This window comes from Canis lupus, chromosome 30, assembly GCF_011100685.1.
Source record: "Canis lupus familiaris isolate Mischka breed German Shepherd chromosome 30, alternate assembly UU_Cfam_GSD_1.0, whole genome shotgun sequence".
NCBI lineage: Eukaryota > Metazoa > Chordata > Mammalia > Carnivora > Canidae > Canis > Canis lupus.
Window position 1 is genome coordinate 27,105,093 of NC_049251.1, and position 21,234 is coordinate 27,126,326.

At 34.0% G+C, this 21,234-nt stretch overlaps 1 protein-coding gene across 4 annotated transcripts in view; it reads right to left on the reverse strand.

The window, feature by feature from the left end:
- The window catches only part of VPS13C (vacuolar protein sorting 13 homolog C), a 169,144-nt gene that overhangs the window by 86,210 nt on the left and 61,700 nt on the right, over positions 1–21,234 (reverse strand). For all 4 annotated transcript variants that reach the window (XR_005381733.1, XM_038580596.1, XM_038580597.1 and 1 more), the window contains 10 exons: positions 20,205–20,344; positions 16,251–16,404; positions 14,296–14,375; positions 12,801–12,860; positions 11,451–11,610; positions 10,562–10,678; positions 9,562–9,665; positions 9,184–9,351; positions 8,419–8,723; positions 6,384–6,531 (listed from right to left, as the gene is read on the reverse strand). Coding sequence is in view for 3 of the 4 variants with exons in the window: in XM_038580596.1 (XP_038436524.1) it covers positions 6,384–6,531; positions 8,419–8,723; positions 9,184–9,351; positions 9,562–9,665; positions 10,562–10,678; positions 11,451–11,610; positions 12,801–12,860; positions 14,296–14,375; positions 16,251–16,404; positions 20,205–20,344 (1,436 nt within the window). In the remaining variant the exon portion in view is untranslated. The remainder of the gene's footprint in view (positions 1–6,383; positions 6,532–8,418; positions 8,724–9,183; positions 9,352–9,561; positions 9,666–10,561; positions 10,679–11,450; positions 11,611–12,800; positions 12,861–14,295; positions 14,376–16,250; positions 16,405–20,204; positions 20,345–21,234) is intronic.

The window sequence follows — 21,234 nt, forward strand, 5'->3', positions numbered from 1 at the left end:
AATTATTTCACTACTTATTTCATTTTTAAATTTTTCTAAGATAATAAAATGTTTGGAGAAAAAATGTGATTTATAAGTCAGTATTAGTTTCATCTACTTTATAAATCATAGTGAAAGATAATAATCAAAGAAATCAGATCTAAAAAAAGTGACAAACTCAGAAAAAAACAAAAATTCTACATTTTTAAAAATAATACCACCAATGAAATAAAAAGGCTATCTTCAATATAAAAAATAAGCTTTTCCCTCAATGCTATAGAGGTACTTAGATATCCCTAAAAGTATGGGTATATAACATATAGAATGAGATATAATATGCTAATATATAACTTACACATAGATCTCTGCTATTGCGTACATATAGCAAATTTAAAAGTTAAGTATGGAAGTGCTTGGGTGGCTCAGTCAGTTGAGCATCTGCGTTGGGCTCGGGTCATGATCCCGGGGTCCTGAGTCCTACATCTCGGGCTCCCTGCTCAGTGGGAAGCCTACTTCTCCCTCTCCCTCTGCTGCTAACCCTGCTTGTGCTCTCACATGCTCTCTTTCTGTCAAATAAATAAAACCTTTAAAAAAAAAAGTTAAATAATGGAGAGGGGTCCAAGACGGTGGCATAAGAAGATGCTGAATTTGCCTCCAATGTACACACTAAATATACTACTACATATGGGTCATTTTTCCCTGAGAAAGACATGAATCCTGATAAACTGCTCTTCAAAACAAAAGATAAAAGGACCACAATGAGATGAGTTGGAGAGGAAGAGACAGACATGGTCTCCCAAAAAAGCTTACCCCCAGAGATCCTTCTCTCTTCGTCACACAAAAGAGAAGGATCTCACCAGACAGGTTCTTCTCAGGGAGAAGTGAGGAGTTGGTGGTCCTCATGGGGTACCCGTGCCCTGGGATTTGTACCACAGCGAGGAGCCCCTAGAATGTCTGGCTTGGAAGAGCAATAGGGCTGAACTCCAGGGGTCCCAAAGTGCTAAGACAAACATTCCCCTCTTAAAGGGCTTGCCCCAAGATCCAGGGGAAAAACAGCAGTTTGAAAAGCACCTAGACTATATGTGAGGGAAATTCACTTGCTGATCTGGGGGCACTGGTAGAAGGAGAAGACATCTGAAATAAACCTGGGAGACTGACATGCTAGCAGATACCACTGTTGCACTCACCATATAGCCTGCTAGCATAGACAAGAGAGCTCAGACACAGCACCCTCCCAGAGCCTTGCTGGGATGAGTGGGGGAGCAGTCACGACAGTTGCTGAGCCTGGAGTACACTGGCAATTGCAGTGCTCCCTAGCAACCTGGCTGGCCCAGAGAGGAATTCTCCCACTTCCTAGCTAAATTTTGCAAATGCAAGCAGTTGCAATACACCCGTGGCTAGAGAGATGGGGAGTGCTCCTGGCATTTTTCCACTCCCAGCCTAAAGTTAGTACACTGCACACAAGGCACTGAAGCCCATGGACACAGGCAGTTAAGACATTTTCCCAGAGCCTTCCTGAAGCCAGTGAGCGTGCTCTGCCCCCTACACTCAACAGGTGTCTTCCTAAAGGCAGGAGGCATGTGCAATCCACAAAGTCAATACCCTTCAATCTCCTGGTCCTGCTAGTCAAGAGGGTTGGTGTTCCAGAGCTCCACAGGACCATAACAATAAAAAAGACAGTTCTTAGTGCAAAGACAGCATACTGAAACATACCCTCAGTCTGTGAAAAAGACCTATTCACTCAACCTTGAGCATCAGCCTAAGGGACAGACTTCAGGTTTTCCACACACCTAGAGACTAAGGAGGTGTTTCCAGGGTATGACAGGGAGACACTAGCCTTGCACATCCCCTTAGCCTCATTACAGCTAGACAAGACTTCCTAGAAAGGAGTTCATGCACTCCTTTATACACCAATTTATAAACCGATTTTTTCAATTGTTGTTCAATGGAGACCTTCACATCTCCTCATCTGGAGCCCAGCAAAGATATTGAATGCAGTCCCAAAGGACTGTATATATTTGAATATTTTAAAAGCTGTTGCCTGAGAGTCTGGCTTCTAATCAGCCTGAAACTAGGTGCTAAATAACTTTCCTCCTCTGGGATTCACTCACAGATCTTGACAGACCCTAAACAATGGGTCCATACCAATAATAAATCAGGTGGTTTAGGCAACCACAAAAGTTCAAGAGAAAACAAGCTATGGCAATGCTGAATGAGAAGGATCATCCCCTAACCAAGGCCATTCAAGACAGAAAAAAGCAGCTGTTTCACTTAATAATTAGAAACAAAAACAGAAAGTCAAGCAAAATGAGCAAATAAGTATTTTCAAATAAGAGAATAAGACAAAACCTCAGAAAAACACCTAATGACCTAGAGATAAGAAATCCACCCTATAAAGAATTAAAGTTATGATCATAAAGCTATTTACTGAACTCAGGAGAAGAATGGGTAAACACAGTGAGAACTTCCACAGGGAGTTATAAAATATAAGAAAGTACCAAACAGGAGTCAGAGAACTAAGATACAAAAAACTGAACTGAAAAATACATTAGAGGGATTCAATAGCAGAGTCGATGAAGGAGAACAGATCAGTGAACAAGAGGATAAAGCAACAAAACTCACTAAGACAAAGCAACAACATTCTTAAAAAATTTTTTAAATGAAGCTATGTTAAGGGATCTCTGGGACAACAACAAACAGAAGAACATTAACATTATAGAGGTCTCAGAGGAGAAAAGAGGGGAAGAAATAAAGCCTGTAAACTTCTCTAACCTAGGGATCGAAACAGACATTCAAGTCCATGAAGCCCAGAAAGTACCAAAAAGAAAAAAAAAAAAAAAAAAAAAAAGAATCTAAGAAGCACTATACCAAGACACATTATAATTAAAATGTCAAAAACTAAAGATAAAGAGAGAATCTTAAAAGCAGTAAGACAAAAACACCTGTTAGGTTTAAGGGAAACTCCATAAGGCTTTTGGAAAATTTCTTAGCAGAAACTTTACAAGTCAGAGAAGTAGGATGACATATTCACAGCACTAAAAAAAAAAAAAATTCCAACCAAGATTACTCTACCCAGCAAGTTTATCATTCAAATAGAAGGAGAAAGTGTTTCTCAGACAAGCAAAAGCTAAAGGAGTTTATAACCACTAAACGAGCCTTACAAGAATGTCAAAAAGACTTCCTTAAGATGAAAAGAAACGGCACTAATTAATCAAGAAAAACACAAAAGTAAAAATATCACTGGAAAGGGTAAATATATAGTAAAAATAGTAGATTAATCACTTGTAAAACTACTAAAAATGTTAAAAAACAAAAGTAGTAAAAATAAAAGATGTAAAAAGTGACAGCAAAAACAAACTCTGGGGGATCCCTGGGTGGCTCAGTGGTTTAGCACCAGCCTTTGGCCCAGGGCGCGGTCCTGGAGTCCCGGGATCAAGTCCTACATTGGGCTCCCAACATGGAGCCTGCTTCTCCCTCTGCCTGTGTCTCTGCCTCTCTCTCTATGTCTATCATAAATAAATAAATAAATCTTTAAAAAAAAAAAAAAAAAGAACAAACTGTCGGGGGGTAGGGAATAAGGAGTAGTTTTGGATGTGTTCAAATTTAAGATATGTTCAAATTTAAGTAGTTATCAATTTAAAATAGTCTCCCATATGCACAGGATAAATTATGTAAGCCTCACAGTAAGCACAAAGCAAAAACATCAGGTAAATACACAAGAGAAAGGAATCTATATATAATATCAAAGAAAGTCAGCAAACCACAAGGGCATAGAATAGGAAAAGAAGAAAGGAACAGAGAGGAACTACAAAAACAACCAGAAAACAATTAACGAAATAGCAATAAAGTATATACCTATCAACAATTTCTTTAAATGTAATGGACTAAATTCTCCAATTAAAACACAGAGTGGCTAAGTGGATAAAATAAACAAGACACATCTATATACTGTATTTTGAACATAGATGCAAAATCCTTAAAAAAATATTAGCAAACCAAATTCAACAATAGATTATGAAGATCATACACCATGATCATGTGGGATTTATTCCAAAGATGCAAGGATGGTTCAATCAATCATGAAGGATAGAAATCACATAATCATCTCAATAGAGGCAGAAAAAGCATTTGACAAAATTCAACATCCATTTATGATAAAAAGTCAACAAACCAGGTATTCAGGGAATGTACTTCAACATAATAAAGGATATATGTGAAAACCCCATAGGTAACATCATACTCAAGGGTAAAAGGCTAAAAAAGCTTTTTCTCTCAATCAGAAACAAGACAAGGATGCTCACTCTTACCACTTCTATTCAACATAATATTGGAAGTCCTAGTCATAGCAATTAAGTGAGAAAAAGAAATAAAAGGCATCCAAATTGAAAAAGAAGTAACACTGTCATTCTCTGAAGATCGCATGATACTATATATAGAAAACCCTAAAGACTCCACAAGAAACTCTTAGAACTAATATATGAATCAGTAAAGCTACAGGATACAAAATTTATATACCAAAAAAATCTATTGTGTTTCCTTACCCTAATAACAAACTGTCAGAAAACCAAATCAAGAAAACAATCCCATTCACAATCACACCAAAAAATAAAATAAAATACTCATCCACTGATAAAAGAAATTGAAGGAGACGCAAATAAATGGAGAGAAACTCCATGCTCATGGATTAGAATAATTAACAATGTCCATACTACCCAAAGCAATCTAAAGATTCAATGCAATCCCTATCAAAATTCCAATGGTATCTTTCACAGAACTAAAACAAATAATTCTAAAACTTGCATGGAAATACAAAAGATCCTGAACAGCCAAAACAATCTTAATAAAGAAAAAAGCAAAGGTATCATTCTCCTTTATTTCAAACTATACTACATAGTTAATGCAGTCAAAACAGTATGATACTGGGTATAAAAACAGACACATAGATCAGTGGAACAATTTAGAGTCCAGAAATAAACCTACGTAAATGCAGCCAACTACTTTATAAAATGGAAGCAAGAGTATATATTGTAGGGAAGGGACAGTCTATTTTAATAAATGATGACAGGAAAAATGGACTGCTACATGTAAATGAATAAAACTGGACCACTTTCTTATATTATATAAAAAAACTAACTCAAATGGATGAAAGTCTTGAATGTGAGACCTAAAAAACAAACAAAACAAAACAAAACAAAAAGTATAGTTGTTAAGCTCCTTAACAACAGTCTTAAAGACTTTCCTTAGATCTAACTCTAAAGGCAAGGCAACAAAAGGAAAAGTAACCAATTGGAACTACATCAACTAAAAGGCTTCTGCACCAAAAATACAAAATCTATCAGTAAAATGAAAAGGCAACCTTTCATTTGTAATTCATTTTCCCTTCATGAAAAGGGAAAAGATATCTGCAAATCATGTATCTAATAAGCAGTTAAATATCCAAAATATATAAAATATATAAAGAACTCATACAACTCAGTAATAAAAAAAAATCTGGTTAAGAAATAGGCAGAAGAGCTGAATAGACATTCTTCCAAGAGACACAGAATTGACAAACAAGCACATGAAAAGAAGTTCAACATCACTAATCATCAGGGAAATGCAAATTAAAACCACAATTAGATATCACTTCACACTTCTCAGAATAGCTATTACCCAAAAGACAAGAAACAACTAGTACTGGCAAGGAAATGAAGCAATGGGAACCCCAGGTCCTATGGATAGGAATATAAACTGGTATAGCCATTATGGAAAATAGTATGGAGGTTCCTAAAAAATAAAAACTAGAGCTACCATGTGATAGAGCAATTCCACTACTGCTTATCTTCCCAAAGAAAACAATAACACTTATGCCTAACGATGTAAGTCAGGGAAAGACAAATACAGAAATCAGCATGATTTTATTTATATGTAGAATCTAAAAAACAAAACAAAAATCAGGCTCATAGATAAAAAGATTGGTGGTTCCCAGAGGGGAAGGGGGATTAGGGATATGAAATGGGTGAAAGGGATTAGTAAGTGCAAACTTCCACTTATAAATTAGTCATGAGGATGTAATATACAGTATGGAAAATACAGTCACTAATATATTAATTTTGTAAAGTGACAGATGATAACAGACTTATTGTGGTGACTATTTTGTAATGTATATAAATGTTAAATCACTATGTTATATACCCAAAACTAATATATGTTATAGGTCAATTATACATATATACATAAATGTTAAACGACACTTAACTGAAGATTAAATTCCACTAAATAATAAACATTCTTTTGGATAACATCTCACTGAAATTTTTTGTACACCAATCAGTAAAAAATTCGACATATCATACAGGTTTATGCTAAGAAAGTCTTCAGAACCTAAAATTTCAGGAACGAGTTTTTTTCACTCATATACTTACATTCATTGACTCAAGATGTCCTTTAATTTCTACAACAGGCACTCTGTGATACCAAGATGCAGCTAGATTCCGATTTACAGAAAATTCCAAGTTAATTGGGTGCAAGAGCTGAATATCAAGATGGGAGGTACCCGGCTGGATCACTGTCCTAATGAAAAACAAGAAAATGCAACCTATCATTAAAAAGACACAAAATCAAAAGCTGCTGCTCTAAACACTGATTTGAAATAGTGCTATTTAAGTATTTTCTAATCTCAATCAATAATTCACTTTAGGGACAGATTAAAATACATGATGTACAATTAGCCAGCAAGAAAACCTTATTCAAATAGCAGGTCACACATGGATAAAATTTTTTAAAGAAATTCATATTGTATATGGGGGAAATCATCAAATATAGCTGTTCAAGGATTAATACATGCATTGATATGCTTTTAAAAAAATGGCAAGATGAACAGTTAGCATTTTCTAAAGAGTCTGATAAGGGATGCCTGGGTGGCTCAGTGGTTGAGCATCTATCTGTCTGCCTTCTGCTCAGGGCCTGATCCAGAGATTCCAGGATCAAGTCCCATATCGGGCTCCCTGCAAGGAGCCTGCTTCTGCCTCTGCCTATGTTTCTGCCTCTCTGTGTGTGTGTGTCTCTTATGAATAAATAAAATCTTTAAAAAAAAAAAAAGAATTTGATAAAGCTCTTCTCTGGGAATATTTGCTGGACTTGCCTTATATTTTTCCTTTTTTATTTAGGATAATTAATTGTCCTTGGATGGGGTAGAAAATTATTTTAAAATTGATTATGTATAGACTTTCATGTTCATCAGGTGGGAACTCAGATACATCATTACTTACATAGTATTCTGCCAAAAATATTTAAGCTCAATTAAATAATGAGGAATCACTCAGACAAAACCAAACTGAGAGACATTCCATGAAACAACTAGACTGTACTCTTCAGAACCATCATCATCATGAAAGACCAAGAAAGGCTGAAGAACTATTCCAGAGCAAGTAACTACCAATACAGAAAACTCCCTCAGTAGTACAGGACACAATTAAATGCCATATGTGATCCTGGATCAAGGGGAAAATGACTATAATGGATACTATTGGAATAAGTGGTAAAATATGAATATTGACTATACATTAGATATTACTGCTAAATCAGTGTTGAATTTTCAGAATTTAAAAATTACATTATGGTTATATAAGAGGATGCAGGTTCTTGTTCTTAGGAGACACACACTAAAGCTTTTAGAGCAAAGGGTTAAGATGTCTATACTCAAAAGGTTCAGCAAAAAATATTTTAACTTTCAATTAAAAAAATAAGTTCTGGGGATATAATGTATAGCAAGGTGACTAGTTAATAATATAGTATTGTATATTTAAAAGTCGCTAAGAGAGGGACACCTGGGTTGCTCAGTGGTTGAGCTTCTGCCTTCAGCTCAGGACGTAATCCTGGGATCTGAGATTGAGTCCCGCATTGGGCTCCTTGTGGGGTGCCTGTTTCTCCCTCTGCCTATGTCTCTGCCTCTCTCTCTCAGTGTCTCTCATGAATACATAAATAAAATCTTTAAAAAAAAAGTTGCTAAGAGGGTAGATCTTAAAAGTTATCACAAGAAAAAGAACTGTAACTATGTATGGTGACAAATGTTAACTAGACTTATGGTGGGGATTATTTCACAGTATACACAAATATCAAATCATGTTATACAACTGAAACTAAGATAATATGTCAATTTCATCTCAACTGGAAAAATTAAATTAAAAAGATGCTTTAAATGATAATAATATGCATATACTTAAAAGTTAAAGCAAATGTAAATAACTGGTAAGCCTAGGTGAAGGACTCTTAAGTGTATCCGTGGTAATATTTTTGGAATTTTTCTGTAAGTTTGAAATTTTTCATAATAAAAAGCTGATTAAAAAATAAAGTATTCTGTACAGCAGAAACACTGTGGGTATGAATTTCAATGGACATAAAATTTCATGGAAATTATTAAATCATACTTAAATCCATAATTATTGAAAGAAAGTATACCTAGAGAGCTTGAGCTTTGTTAGCTGTACATCCATTCTATCAATTATTGGAGGGTTTAAACAGTCTTCCCCAGACACAAGACTAAACTGATTTTGAACTCTAATTAGCCCAAGATCGACCACTACTGCATTAGCGGAAATGGAAGACTGTGGGATGACTATAACTGGTGCTTTCAGATCAATATTGATAGAAACACGAAAACTCCTCTGGGCAAGATCTTTCACACTTCTGGCAGCCTTTTCTGCAGCCTGAGCAGTAGCAGCACTTAGAGCCTCTTTGGCTGTTTGGAAATTGCTCAGGAAGTTCTGTGGACACAAAGTATAAAAGGAGAAAAAGAGATAACAAGCACATCATTAATAATGCAATCTTTTTCTTCATCTATGCATAATTTTTTTCCTGTACATAACTTTCAATTGAGTCTTATTTATCTAGAATTAGAAAGGAATCACCAATCATCCATCTATATTTATGAGCTACTTGATAAGGGCTAAAGTAATTTAGCTGAAGACAGTTAAAAAAATAATTTCAGTATGTTTTTTCACTTGAATATTTGGCTTTGTCCTGGCAAAACTATTTCCAGTTCTAGACAAAAATCATTAAATGACTCAGATTTCAACTATTAAAAAGAGGTTTTGATCTCTACAGTAATATATCTATAATCAAAACAATGCACATACTAAAATCCAAAGTTTATGAGATCTGCAATCATAACTACCAGACTTATTTCTAAGTTGAAAAATCAATATACAAATAGAGATTTTTTACCAGAAGTGACATGAGGAATTTATGAAGATAGACAATCTGAATACAGCCAACATTCAGTGATACAACACCATCCACTTTGGACATGTCAGTATAGTACTCTCCCTCAGTAGCATCTGGATACAAATCCAAGTTAAAATGAAAAACTTCATTTCCCATTATTGATACAGCCTGAAAAGCAGAGATTTGAATGTACTCTGTCCAAGAGAATAATGACAAAATAAAGTCCCCTTTCCCATTTAAAAGGCTCATATTTACAATCATTCTAGAAACATTTGTGCATCAAAATATATTTCATTAAGATTTCTTAAAATACATTTAAAAACAGAATTTCATATTCAATTATCAAAAAATAATTAGCTATCTATTTATGACACCTACTTTTTTATGGACTGTCTTAGGATCCACATCTGTAACAATAATATTTTCCAGTCTGGCAAATAGTGACTGCTTTTTTGACTGAAGAGAAAGAGAAGAATCAAGACCTGAAAAAAAAATTACATTATTATAATTTCTAAAGACCTATCATAATAAGATCTTAAGAGGTTTCTTTTCATTGTGTAATTTTATTTGGGGGTGATATTTTTTAAAATTTAGCTACATTTGAACTCCCAACTGATAAATAAGTGGCAATATTGCATAATTTTAGTGTTATAAACAATAAAACCTACAAATTCATTATAAGTCAATTACCTAAATTTTCAACCTTTTGAAAAAATTACACCTAATACAAATTGATTTTCTTGGGATTTTAGGAAATCTTTTATATCTTATTTACACAGAAGCTCTAAATTTCATGAATCAAATTCACTATAGATACACTGCCAGCTTGAAAAGAACAACAAAAAAAAAAACCTGTAATTTTTTTCTCTTTAACTTATTCAAGAATTTCATTAAACATATTCTTTATGTTTATCATATCACAATGAGCTGGTAAAGACAGAGTCAGATTCATTTTAGCAGATTTTGCATAAAAGAACATAATGGGCTCATAGATTTTTTCTTCATTATAAAGTTGTTTTGCATTTGTGCCAAGATAAAGCATATTCACAGATCTTAACCTCAATTCTGGATTGACATTTATCCCAGCCCATCAATAGCATCCCTACATGGACATTAGTATCTCTTTTCACCTCTGAGAAGACTCTCAGAAAGATTCAAAACACTAACATGTGTGTTTCAATTTGAAGGTCAGATTCTGAACAGCATCTACATCCCAAAGAGCAAAGAAAACATGCAGTTCAATAATGTCATTAAAAAAATTACCCCCCCCCCCCAAAAAAAAAAGTTTTCACAGCTCAGAGCCCTACATTTATATATTCTTTAACATTTTTTAAAAAGCTATCTTTTAAACAATTTTTAATAGCATGAAAACTTTTACCTTGAATCTTGATTTCAGCAATATTGTTCTTCTCATCACAAACAGTGACACAGAAAGCATTCAATTTGGCAAACAGCCTGAAGTCAATAATGTCCCTATCTTTAGAGGATACAATCGCTAAAAATAAAACAAAGCATTCTATTACATGGGATTCTAGTAATTCAAACTCTATTAAGGTTTCTTCCTTAGATTAAGTGATCCACAGTCCTGTCTTAAAAAATTATAAAATTCTCAAGTTCTTAAAGATTTCAAATATTTTTTTGTTTTATATATTCTGTACAGTTTGCATTTTTCATATTGAGATGTTACATTTATAATTTAAAAACAAAAAAACATAAAATAAATAACATTAAGAACACTGAAATTCAAAGAAGTTAAATAACTGCCTATGGTCACATAATTTAAGTCACAGAGGCAGGATTCAAACTGAATTGTTTCTTTTTTTTTTTTTTTTTTTTTTTTTTTTTGAATTGTTTCTGACCCAATATCTAGGCTCTTGGCCAACTAAATACTATTTCTGCACTGCTACTCTCATGTCTCTGGGCCTTACTTCCTTATTTGTATGATAGAAGGGAAGATAACCCTCCATGGAGTTCAGGAGCCATTGTAGGGGAGGAAGAACTCAATGTAAATATAAGTTTTCTTCCCTATTATCCACCTAAAGCATTCCTCCCATTCTCAAAGAACAAAAACAGGATTTTTTTTTAAAGCAACAGTATTAGTTACCTCTGCTTTATATGGCAGTTACCAAATATTATTTTGTTTGAAGAAAAGGACAGAAGTGGAGAAAATGGCACTCAAAAGACTGAACTAAATGGTCTTTAAGATTCTCCATTTACCTCTAGAATTCTAACATGCTTGTTAACAAGAAACAAAATGTTTTCCATACCTTTCTGCAGAGCTAAGTTTTTTTGTTGCTTTTCATCTGAAATTTGCACTTCTTTGGTATCACTTCTTTGGTCATCAGATGGGATTATGGTTGTCAGATAATTAATAGAAGACAGGAGAGCTTGTGTTTGCAGTAACAGATTTAAAGATGAAAAAGCCACCTAGAAATTTTTTATAAAGAAAATTAGTTTTCCAGGCCAACTACACCTATAATTTCCATGATGGACCTGAACGACTTCTAGCTAGGCTTACATCATAGCTTCTATAGCTTGGAAGAAAGAGAGAGAAGATCAAGTTTCATAGCCCAGACCCCTTAATATATATATGGAGAGTAAATCACACTTAAACACACTGAGAGTTCCTACAAATATTAAAGTAACCTAATTACTCCATTTCGCAGCATAATTATCATGGAGCCTATAATATGCTTGTCATGGCCATCTCAATATTCATCATGTTTTTAGATCTTCAATGGACTCTTTATTACGATTACATAACATGTAAGTTAGATCATGAAGCTCCAAAATCACCATGTGTTGATACTAGGTCAAGAAATGATTTCAAATGTGATATTCATGAAATTTAAATATAAGGAGTAAAATTATAAGTGAGTTCTCAGTTACTAAATGATCTTCTAAAACCACAATAAAGGTCCTATCATTTAAATAGATAATATATATTTTAGAAAAAAAGTTAATTTTTTAAAACTAGGACTCCAGAAAGCTAGACAACAACAAAAATTGCTTTCAGGAATATGTGGTTTTCTAATAGCAAATGAAAATTTAAAAAAAAAAAACTTTGCTTATATAAAAGAATTTTGCTTTTATTGCCTCAAAGCACTAAGTGGATATAAAAAAGTTATAAAAAGGCTCACAATATTCAACAGACTTTCCCAGCTCTCAAAAGTGTAACCTAAAATTCCTATCTCTGATTTTCTTTTTAATGTAATCCACAACTACTTTTTATCCCCTCTCCATCTATGTGACTATGTTAGTGTGGCTCCAGAAGTACTCAATATCTCTCCTTGTATTTCATGTACTTTCTTGGTCCTCCCTTAAACAGCAGGGTGTAGTTTGATTAAAATCCTCTTGTTTCTTTGTAAATCAAAGTCCCATCATGTATAGCATTCCCTTTATAAGAAATAATCAAGATGTGCCACAGAAAGTTAAAACACCAGCTCTATTAATACTCAATGATAAATATAGAGCATGGTAGGTATCTATGAGATTAATTTATAACTTTTATTGGTTATTTCATCAAATTACCCAGTCATTATTTCTAAAAGAATACTGGACCTTTGCACAGTAAGTTATTTTCAAATAAGATATATTCTTTTAACAAAATTTCTTACCTTAAGTGTTTGTTCAGTTTTTTCAAAAGTAGTTTGAAAACTAGGTCCATTCTTATCAGCCTAAAAAAAAGGGAACAAGAGTTCTAAAGAAGGATTTAAAACCAAAGTAAACAAATCACTTATTTATGATCTTTATTTTTTATATTCAGAACTGTTATTTTATGTATATTATATAATTAATTTTATTGTCATTGTTTTGAAGTTACATTCAAATTATTTATTACAATTGTGCAAATTTGTTCTCCTCTTCAAATATGTAAGACTATGGCAGCATTTACTTCTAGGACACTAGCTAGAGACCAGAATTATAAACTCTGAAGGCTAGAAGGCTTAAAGGTCATCTAGCCCATCCATCACCTAATCCTTGAATCCCTTTATATCTTTAGAAAGTCTATGTTAGGCTCTCTCCAGTAAAGAATCTTCATTTATTTACAAATTTGATCTTTAGAGAATATTGATTTAATTAGGTCTTCATACTAAGTCAAAAACCTATCTCCCAACATAAGTATCTATTGGTTCAAGTTCTGTCTCTTGGGAATATCCACAGTAAATTCAGTTTTACCTCTTGTGAGAAGCCTCCTGAATAGGCCAGTTTCTCTGCTGCCCTTTTTTTTTTTTTAAGATTCTACTTATTTATTTGAGAGAGAGAGAGAGAGAGGGAGAGAGAGAGAAAGCGAGCATGAGTTGGGGGGAAGGGCAGAGGGAGAAAGAGGAGTAGACTCCCCACCAAGCCAGGAGCCTGACTTGGAGCTCTATCCCAGGACCCAGAGATTGTGGCCCAAGCTGAAGGCTAATGGACACCTAATGGACTGAGCTACCCAGGTGCCCCACTCTGCCTCTTTACTGCAATAAAACTTTATGCTTTTCTTTGTGAGAGAATCAAATACATTATATTTTAATTATTATCTACTTATCTTCCCACAAGTCCATAATTTCCTTGAATATAGGGAATGTTATTCATCCCTGTATCCCAAGTGCCTAACAAAACCTAAAAAGATATTCAATAAATAGTTGAATGATTAAACAAATCAACTAATCTTGAATGAAGCTAAATATCATTACTTCCTTCAGCGTTTCTCATGTGATCTTTTTGAGTCCCTTCCCAATCCTGGCAGTTCTCTTCTGAACCCAATCAAATTTGACTTTATCTCTTTTGATGAAGGATATTTAGCCAAATGTCACCAACATGTACAATGAATGTAGGCAGGTGAATATGCTCCAAAAGGTAAGAGTGCATCCTACTTCATCTCAAGGTTCCATCTTTGGAGACAAAGAGTTGGTGGCTTTTTAATGGTCCTTGTCTTGTACTTAAGTGAAAGAGAAAGTGTAACACAGAAATGGAAGGAGAAACAGTGGATATCCCTATGATTAAAACCTATGACAAACATCTAGAGCATTTAGTAATCTGCTGTCATCTTTTTTTCTTCCCTCTTTTTTTCTTCCAAAGGACAGTTAAGAGTATATGATAAATATGTAAATATTTTATGGCCCTTACCTTAACATATTCTACTTTTAAGAGATCTAACCCAGGTTTATCAGAAGAGCTAATCAAGTGAAGGGGCTTCTTTCTGGATCCTAGATTAAAGAAAAAGAAAAAGTGTCTCAAATAAACTGCTCTTTTTTAAGACTGGAATTTTCTATGTCTTTTTATTTCTAAAAAATGTTGTTAATTAAACTTTAGAAAACTATCCACACATATTTCGTGGTTATTTAATACTAAGGTCACCAATGGTGAATAAATAAACCAATCTAAATACTGACCTTAGGTTTAGCATTCAACTTACTTAAAAACATGCATATTTATTTTCTTTTGATTTTATATCTGTGTTCAAAACTAATAAACACCTCTCTAGATATTTTTAAGGACATATGTGCATTTGTATGGCAGTAGAAAGATTAAGAATTAAGTTAAGAATTAAGAATTAAATTTAAGAATTAAGAAAAATGAATTCTAGTTCATCTCTATCCTTACTAGGAAATATTCAACCTCAGCTTTCTCAACTATGTAACAAAACTGAACTACAAAAATATGTAATATCTTACTGAGCTATAAAATTCTAAGAACAAATATTTAATTCATATTAAAGAAATTTAAATAATTTTCCTTTGTTTAGGCTAAGAGAACATGCTTATTAGAAAATTGTATTTTTCTAAGGGTGAGGAGTTGCAAAATTTCTTTTAATTTAAAAACTGTAAGTATACTACTATATGTCCTCTATGTCTTTCACATAGACATAGCAAGGAACTGCCTCAAAAAGCTGCAGATGGAGAAGTGATCTACGTACCATTTTATCCATCTTTTATTATTTGCAATTCTATAACTCCTGCTCCTGAGAAATCTCAGAATTTTCACTTTACCTTCAAGGTCATAACCTTCCCTAAAGGGAAAAACAGCTAGCAATTTTTTTTACATTTTTCCTTCAAGACAGTAATGTAAACTCCATCCAAACACAGTGCTTACAGAAACTAACATATAAAACATTTTTCTTCTATTTTTTTTTTTTATTGGTGTTCAATTTACTAACATACAGAATAACACCCAGTGCCCGTCACCCATTCACTCCCACCCCCCGCCCTCCTCCCCTTCTACCACCCCTAGTTCGTTTCCCAGAGTTAGCAGTCTTTACGTTCTGTCTCCCTTTCTGATATTTCCCACCCATTTCTTCTCCCTTCCCTTATTTTCCCTTTCACTATTATTTATATTCCCCAAATGAATGAGACAAACATTTTTCTTCTAAACCGAGATGTGTTTTAGTTTCTACTGTTAAAAAAATAGCAAAAATAGGACTTTAGATTTGACTAAAATATTAGGCAAATATTACGTAATTACTATAGATTCGCCCATCCCATCATTCCTCAAATACCCAATGAGCATATAAGATGCACACAGAAATAAATAAAGTATAAGAGCTTCTAAAATAATGAATTTTATCCCCCATTCTAATTTTATAACCTGGTACTGCTTCTGATATATAAATACAATTCAATAGTCTTGAACAAGGACTTTAATATTATAAAATCAGAGATAAATTCTACATTTTAGCATTCATAAGATGCCACTGTCTTGAATAAACCACTTAATCTCTCCTTATTTAATCTTTCTTTGTAAAATAGGAACAACATTGTCTATATTAAGGAGACTTATATGGACTGAGACAGTAGATCATAGTAGTTAAGAATACAAACCCAAGGCCAGAATTCCAGGGTTTTAATTATGGTTTAGCCACTAACCGGCAGTGTGACCTTAGTTAAATTATATAATCAATTTATACCTTAGTTTCTTCATATGTAAATTGGAGATAATAACATTATCATAAGGGTTAAATAAGTTATTTATAAAATTCTTAGAACAGTGCTAGCTATTATTATACATATTATTATATACACAGGTTTCAGATACTCAGTGATAGGATATTTATTAACCACTGTTTCTATTTTTATGACTATTACCTTGAATTTCATGATAATCTAAGCTGATTTTCTTTAAATAAGATACCACAGTTATATCAAATGTTCTCACTGTAGCCTCTGTTCCTAAATGAGTAACATTAAACACTAGAATTGTATCTTCTTCTTTCTGTTGTTTGGTAAATTCCAAAACCACCTAAAAGAATCAGGAGAGACAATAAAACCTTGATAAATTTTTCAACCATGCTTAAAAACAAAATTTTTCTTTATACATATATCATCATGATAATGACAAAACTTTCTCATACTTCCTTACTCCCATAAAGTTATTTACTATCACTGGAAATTACAACCTTATATTCTATTATTCAGAATACAACTACATCTATATAAAAATCATATAATTTTACATCAATTATCATTTTACTTTTTTTAATTTAGTAGAAATAGAAAAGTATGGATCCTTACTCAATATATTTTCCCTTAAACCTATCATGTTTTAATGTTTAAACCTATCTTGTTTAAACCTATCATCACATGTAAATCATGTTTGTTGATTTTTAAAAAAGCATTCCCATTAAAGTAAAAAGTAAGACAGGCTATCCACTATTACAGTACCACTTAAATTTATTCTGGATATGAAAGCCAGGATATTCAGTCAATCAACAAAACATTTATGTGGCAATTTTTAAAACATGGAAGTTCTTTGATACTTCATCAAGAAATGGAGACCTTTGTCTTACAATCTTTAAATTTCAACAGGCTTGTGACTACTTCAATCAATAGACTGCAGAGAAAGCAACACTATAACTTCCAATGATAAAAAAAGGTCCATTAAACTTCCTAGGAATGCACACTGAGGGGAAGCTAGCTGTCATGTAAAGAGTTCAACTACCCAGAGACTGTCATGTTCAGGAGGCCAGGAGTAGGTATTTCAAATAGTCCAAACTAAGCTCCCACCCAATGGCCAGTATAAGTGCTAGCCTCATGAGGGAGATACTTCTGAGACCCTCTGAGACTTCAGGTTACTGTAGCTCTAGTAAATCTGACTGCCACCACATGCAAGACTATACACAAAAATTACTAAGCTGAGGGGCGCCTGGGTGGCTCAGTCAGTTATGCATCTGTTTTCAGCTCAAGTCATTATATCAGGGTCCTGTGATCAAGCCCCATGTCAGGCTTCCCTGCTCAGCAGGGAATAAGCTTCTCCCTCTCCCCTGCTCCCACACCCCTTGTGTACTCTCTCTCTCTCTCTCTCTCTCTCAAATAATAAATAAATAAAAATATTTTTTAAAAAATTGCTAAGCTGGGCCCTTCCACAATTCCTAACCCATAATACTCCGAGCAAAATAAAACAGTTGTTTTGAGCTATCATGTACTGAGATAACCTGTTAGACAGCAATAATAGCCTGAACAATGTAAATACTGAAAAAAAAAGCAAAAATGACATTATTGGCAGTGATAGATTCTTAAGACAAACTAGGCATGTTATCTGAAAAATAGAAATAAGACGGTATAATAAGATATTCAGTGCAGAGTTGTTATACAAAAGTTATTTTTCAGAAAATCAATGATTTAAGTGAAAGGAATGAAATCATAAAATATTAAATTGTGGGTATTTTTTTTAAAGATTTTATTTATTTATTCATGAGAGACACAGAGAGAGAGAGGAAGAGACATAGGCAGAGGGAGAAGCAGGCTCCATGCAGGGAGCCCGACGTGGAAATCGATCCTGGGACTCCAGGATTACGCCCTGGGCTGAAGGCAGACATTAAACTACTGAGCCACCCAGGGATCCCAAATTGTGGGTATTTTTGTAGTGGAGGAGAATTTTCTAAACGTACACTAAGATATAAATAAAAATTTAATATATTTCACTATAGCAACATTTAAAACTTCAAAAGGGCAAAGAAGTTGGGAAAAATAGTACTATATTTTTCTTAGATGATTCTGATTGTTTATCATTATTTATCACTTTAGTTTATTCATGCAATATTCAAAAAAATATTTATTGGGCATCATCTACCATGTATAAGACCATGACAGTCAATAGGAACACCAAACTGTCAAGGACAGACAAGGTCCTTTTCTTAATGGAGCATATATTCTAGGAAAAGTGGGTAAAGTGAAGATTGTTATCTTGTATTGGGTGGTCAGGCCTTTCCAATAAGATGGTACTTGAGCAAATATCTAACAGAAGTATCAAGTCATGCAGAAAAAAAGTGTTCCAGGCAAAAACAAACAAAACAAAACAAAACAAACCCAGCAAACACAAAGAATGTGCTTTGGTATATACAAGGAAGAACAAAAGGCAAGTGTAAGCTCCTCAATGCAAGAACTTTGTGCTCACTGCTATAACTGCAATATTCAAAACAATGCATTCCATGATGACACTTGATGAATATTTATTGAAGGGATGAATTATACATGACTGGAGCAGAGTGAGCAAGGCAGAAGAGAACTGAAGATGAATCTTAAAGAAGTCACATGGGGTGAGCTGCATGCCATGTAAGGCCTGACAGGCCATGGGAAGGACTCAGCCATCTACTCTATAATCAAGATGGAGGCCAGAGGACAGTTGTGAGCAGAGAAATGACACGATCTGACTTTCACTTTAAAAGGATTATTCTGAGGGCACCCTGGTGGCTCAATCAGTTAAGTGTTCAACTCTTGATTTTGTTTCAAGGTCATGACCTCATGGTCATGAGATCAAGCCCTATGTCAGGCTTCGTTCTCTCTCTCCCACTCCCTCTGCCCCTTCCCAACTTTCTCTCACCCCTACTTATAGGCTCTCTCTTAAAAAGAAAAAAAAAAAGGATCATTCTGGTTACCATGTTGAGATGAGAATACCTTACAGAAGCAGACAATTATGAGGATACTACACTACCCTAGACAAGACGGTGACGTGGACAGTGCAGTAGAAGAGAAGAGCACTCATTTGAATGTATTCTGAAGTAAGAATCAAGGGATTTTCTGATATTCAGATGTGCATATGAGAGAAAGAGAGAAGTCAAAGAAGGCTAAAGATAAATAACATATATTTCTTTTAAGCAAATACCAATAATACTTAGAGGGATTTATATACACAATTAAAATCCGGTATTTCTGGGACACCTAGGAGGCTCAGAGGTTGAGCACCTGCCTTCGGCTCAGGGCGTGATCCTGGGGTCCTGGAATCAAGTCCCACATCGGGCTCCCTGCATGGAGCCCGCTTCTCCCTCCGCCTATGTCTCTGCCTCTCTGTGTGTGTCTCTCTCATGAATAAATAAATAAAATCTTTAAAAAAGAATCTGGTATTTCTGACATTACATTTTAGGACATTATCTCACACTGGGATATAAAGCAATCAATAAGAAACATCTTATACCTTTGTGTTTTATTATGAAAGCAAAGCATATTTATTATTAAAAATTTAGAGTATATGGAAAGGCAAACAGGCATAAATAAGAAATATAATTCCACTGCACAGAGATGAACACTGTCCATTATGTATTATCAAAGAAAAAAAATCCATGTGTAATTTCTAAATAGAATCATAATGTCCTTGATATTATAATCTTTTTTCTCCAGAATAATGATACTTTGTAAATGTCTTTCATTGTTGCTATTTTCTTTTATTACATAACTTTTAATAGATATAAAAACATGCTGAAAATTTAGGCTGTTTATACTTTTCTGAATTATAAACATCACAATGAGCAATATTATTTAGCTTAAAAGTAAAAAAACAAAATAAAATAATGTATAGTATTCTATAAAAAACAAAACCCCACAGAAGTATCTTGGGCTTTTACAGAATAGATTAGATATGGTATAGATCACTCTCACACCAGCTTTACAAAACATTTCATTTCTTGGAACCGTGTGTGTGTGTGTTAGGAACTAGGGAAGACAGAGTATCATTTTTAATATACTTAATGTTGAGATCTAGCATGAGATAGTTTACAAGGATAGTGACGAAAACTATTTATTTAGGGACAAAACAAAAATACATACCTCTTTAATTTCAAACTTTAGTAAAAGATTAATGAGCTCCTCATTTGGGGCCTCTGCAACTTTTTTTAGTTCTGAACCTCTCATACTTTTGCCAGTCTGCGTATCTCCATCTTCAGCATCAAAATATTCATCATCAGACTCTAAAGAACACATTCATCTTGAGAGAATGTCCACTGAAAACTGCATAAAACACTCAAATCTCTCAAAAGTAAAATTCATTTATTAGATATAATCTTCATATTCAGAATGAGAATACAGTTACTTCAAAGTCCCAACAAGTGACTCAACTTGGCATGTGATGATCCCATCTAAAGGCCAAACCACCCTATTTTTTTTTCAACAGTCTGCTTTTCACTTCAGTTCACTCATTCAATATCCAATATAAATAACTGTTGGGCACCACCCATCACCTATCAGTCTGTACCAGCCATTATGGATACCACAGTGAACAGCGCAGACATGATCCTTGTCCTCATGAAGCTTATAATCTACTTCAAAATTAAACCAGATCAGTTAAGCTAGACTTGGAAAAAAAAAATCAGGTAGAAATTGGGGCAAAAAAGAAAAAGTAGCTTATTTTAAAATGACTCCATTTCTGGGTTCTCTATTGTGTTCCATTGATCTATGTGTCTGCTTTTGTGCTAGTACCATAACTGTCTGATGGATCACTATATTCTACCCTGAAATTAGTAATATACTATATGTTAACTAACTTGAATTTAAATAAAACCAAAAAAAAAAAAAAGTGACTCAAAATGACACTGTTGGTTAGTAGCACAACTAGAACTAAAACCAGGGCAGCCCAGGTGGCTCAGCAGTTTAGAGCCGCCTTCAGCCCAGGGCGTGATTCTGGAGACCCAGGATGGAGTCCCACATCAGGCTCCCAGCATGGAGCCTGCTTCTCCCTCTGCTTGTGTCTCTGCCTCTCTTTCTCTCTCTCTCTCTCTCTGTCTTTCATGAATAAATAAAATCTTAAAGAAAAAAAAGAGAACTAAAACCAGTGAATTGCTTTAGCACTTTCAAAATCCCT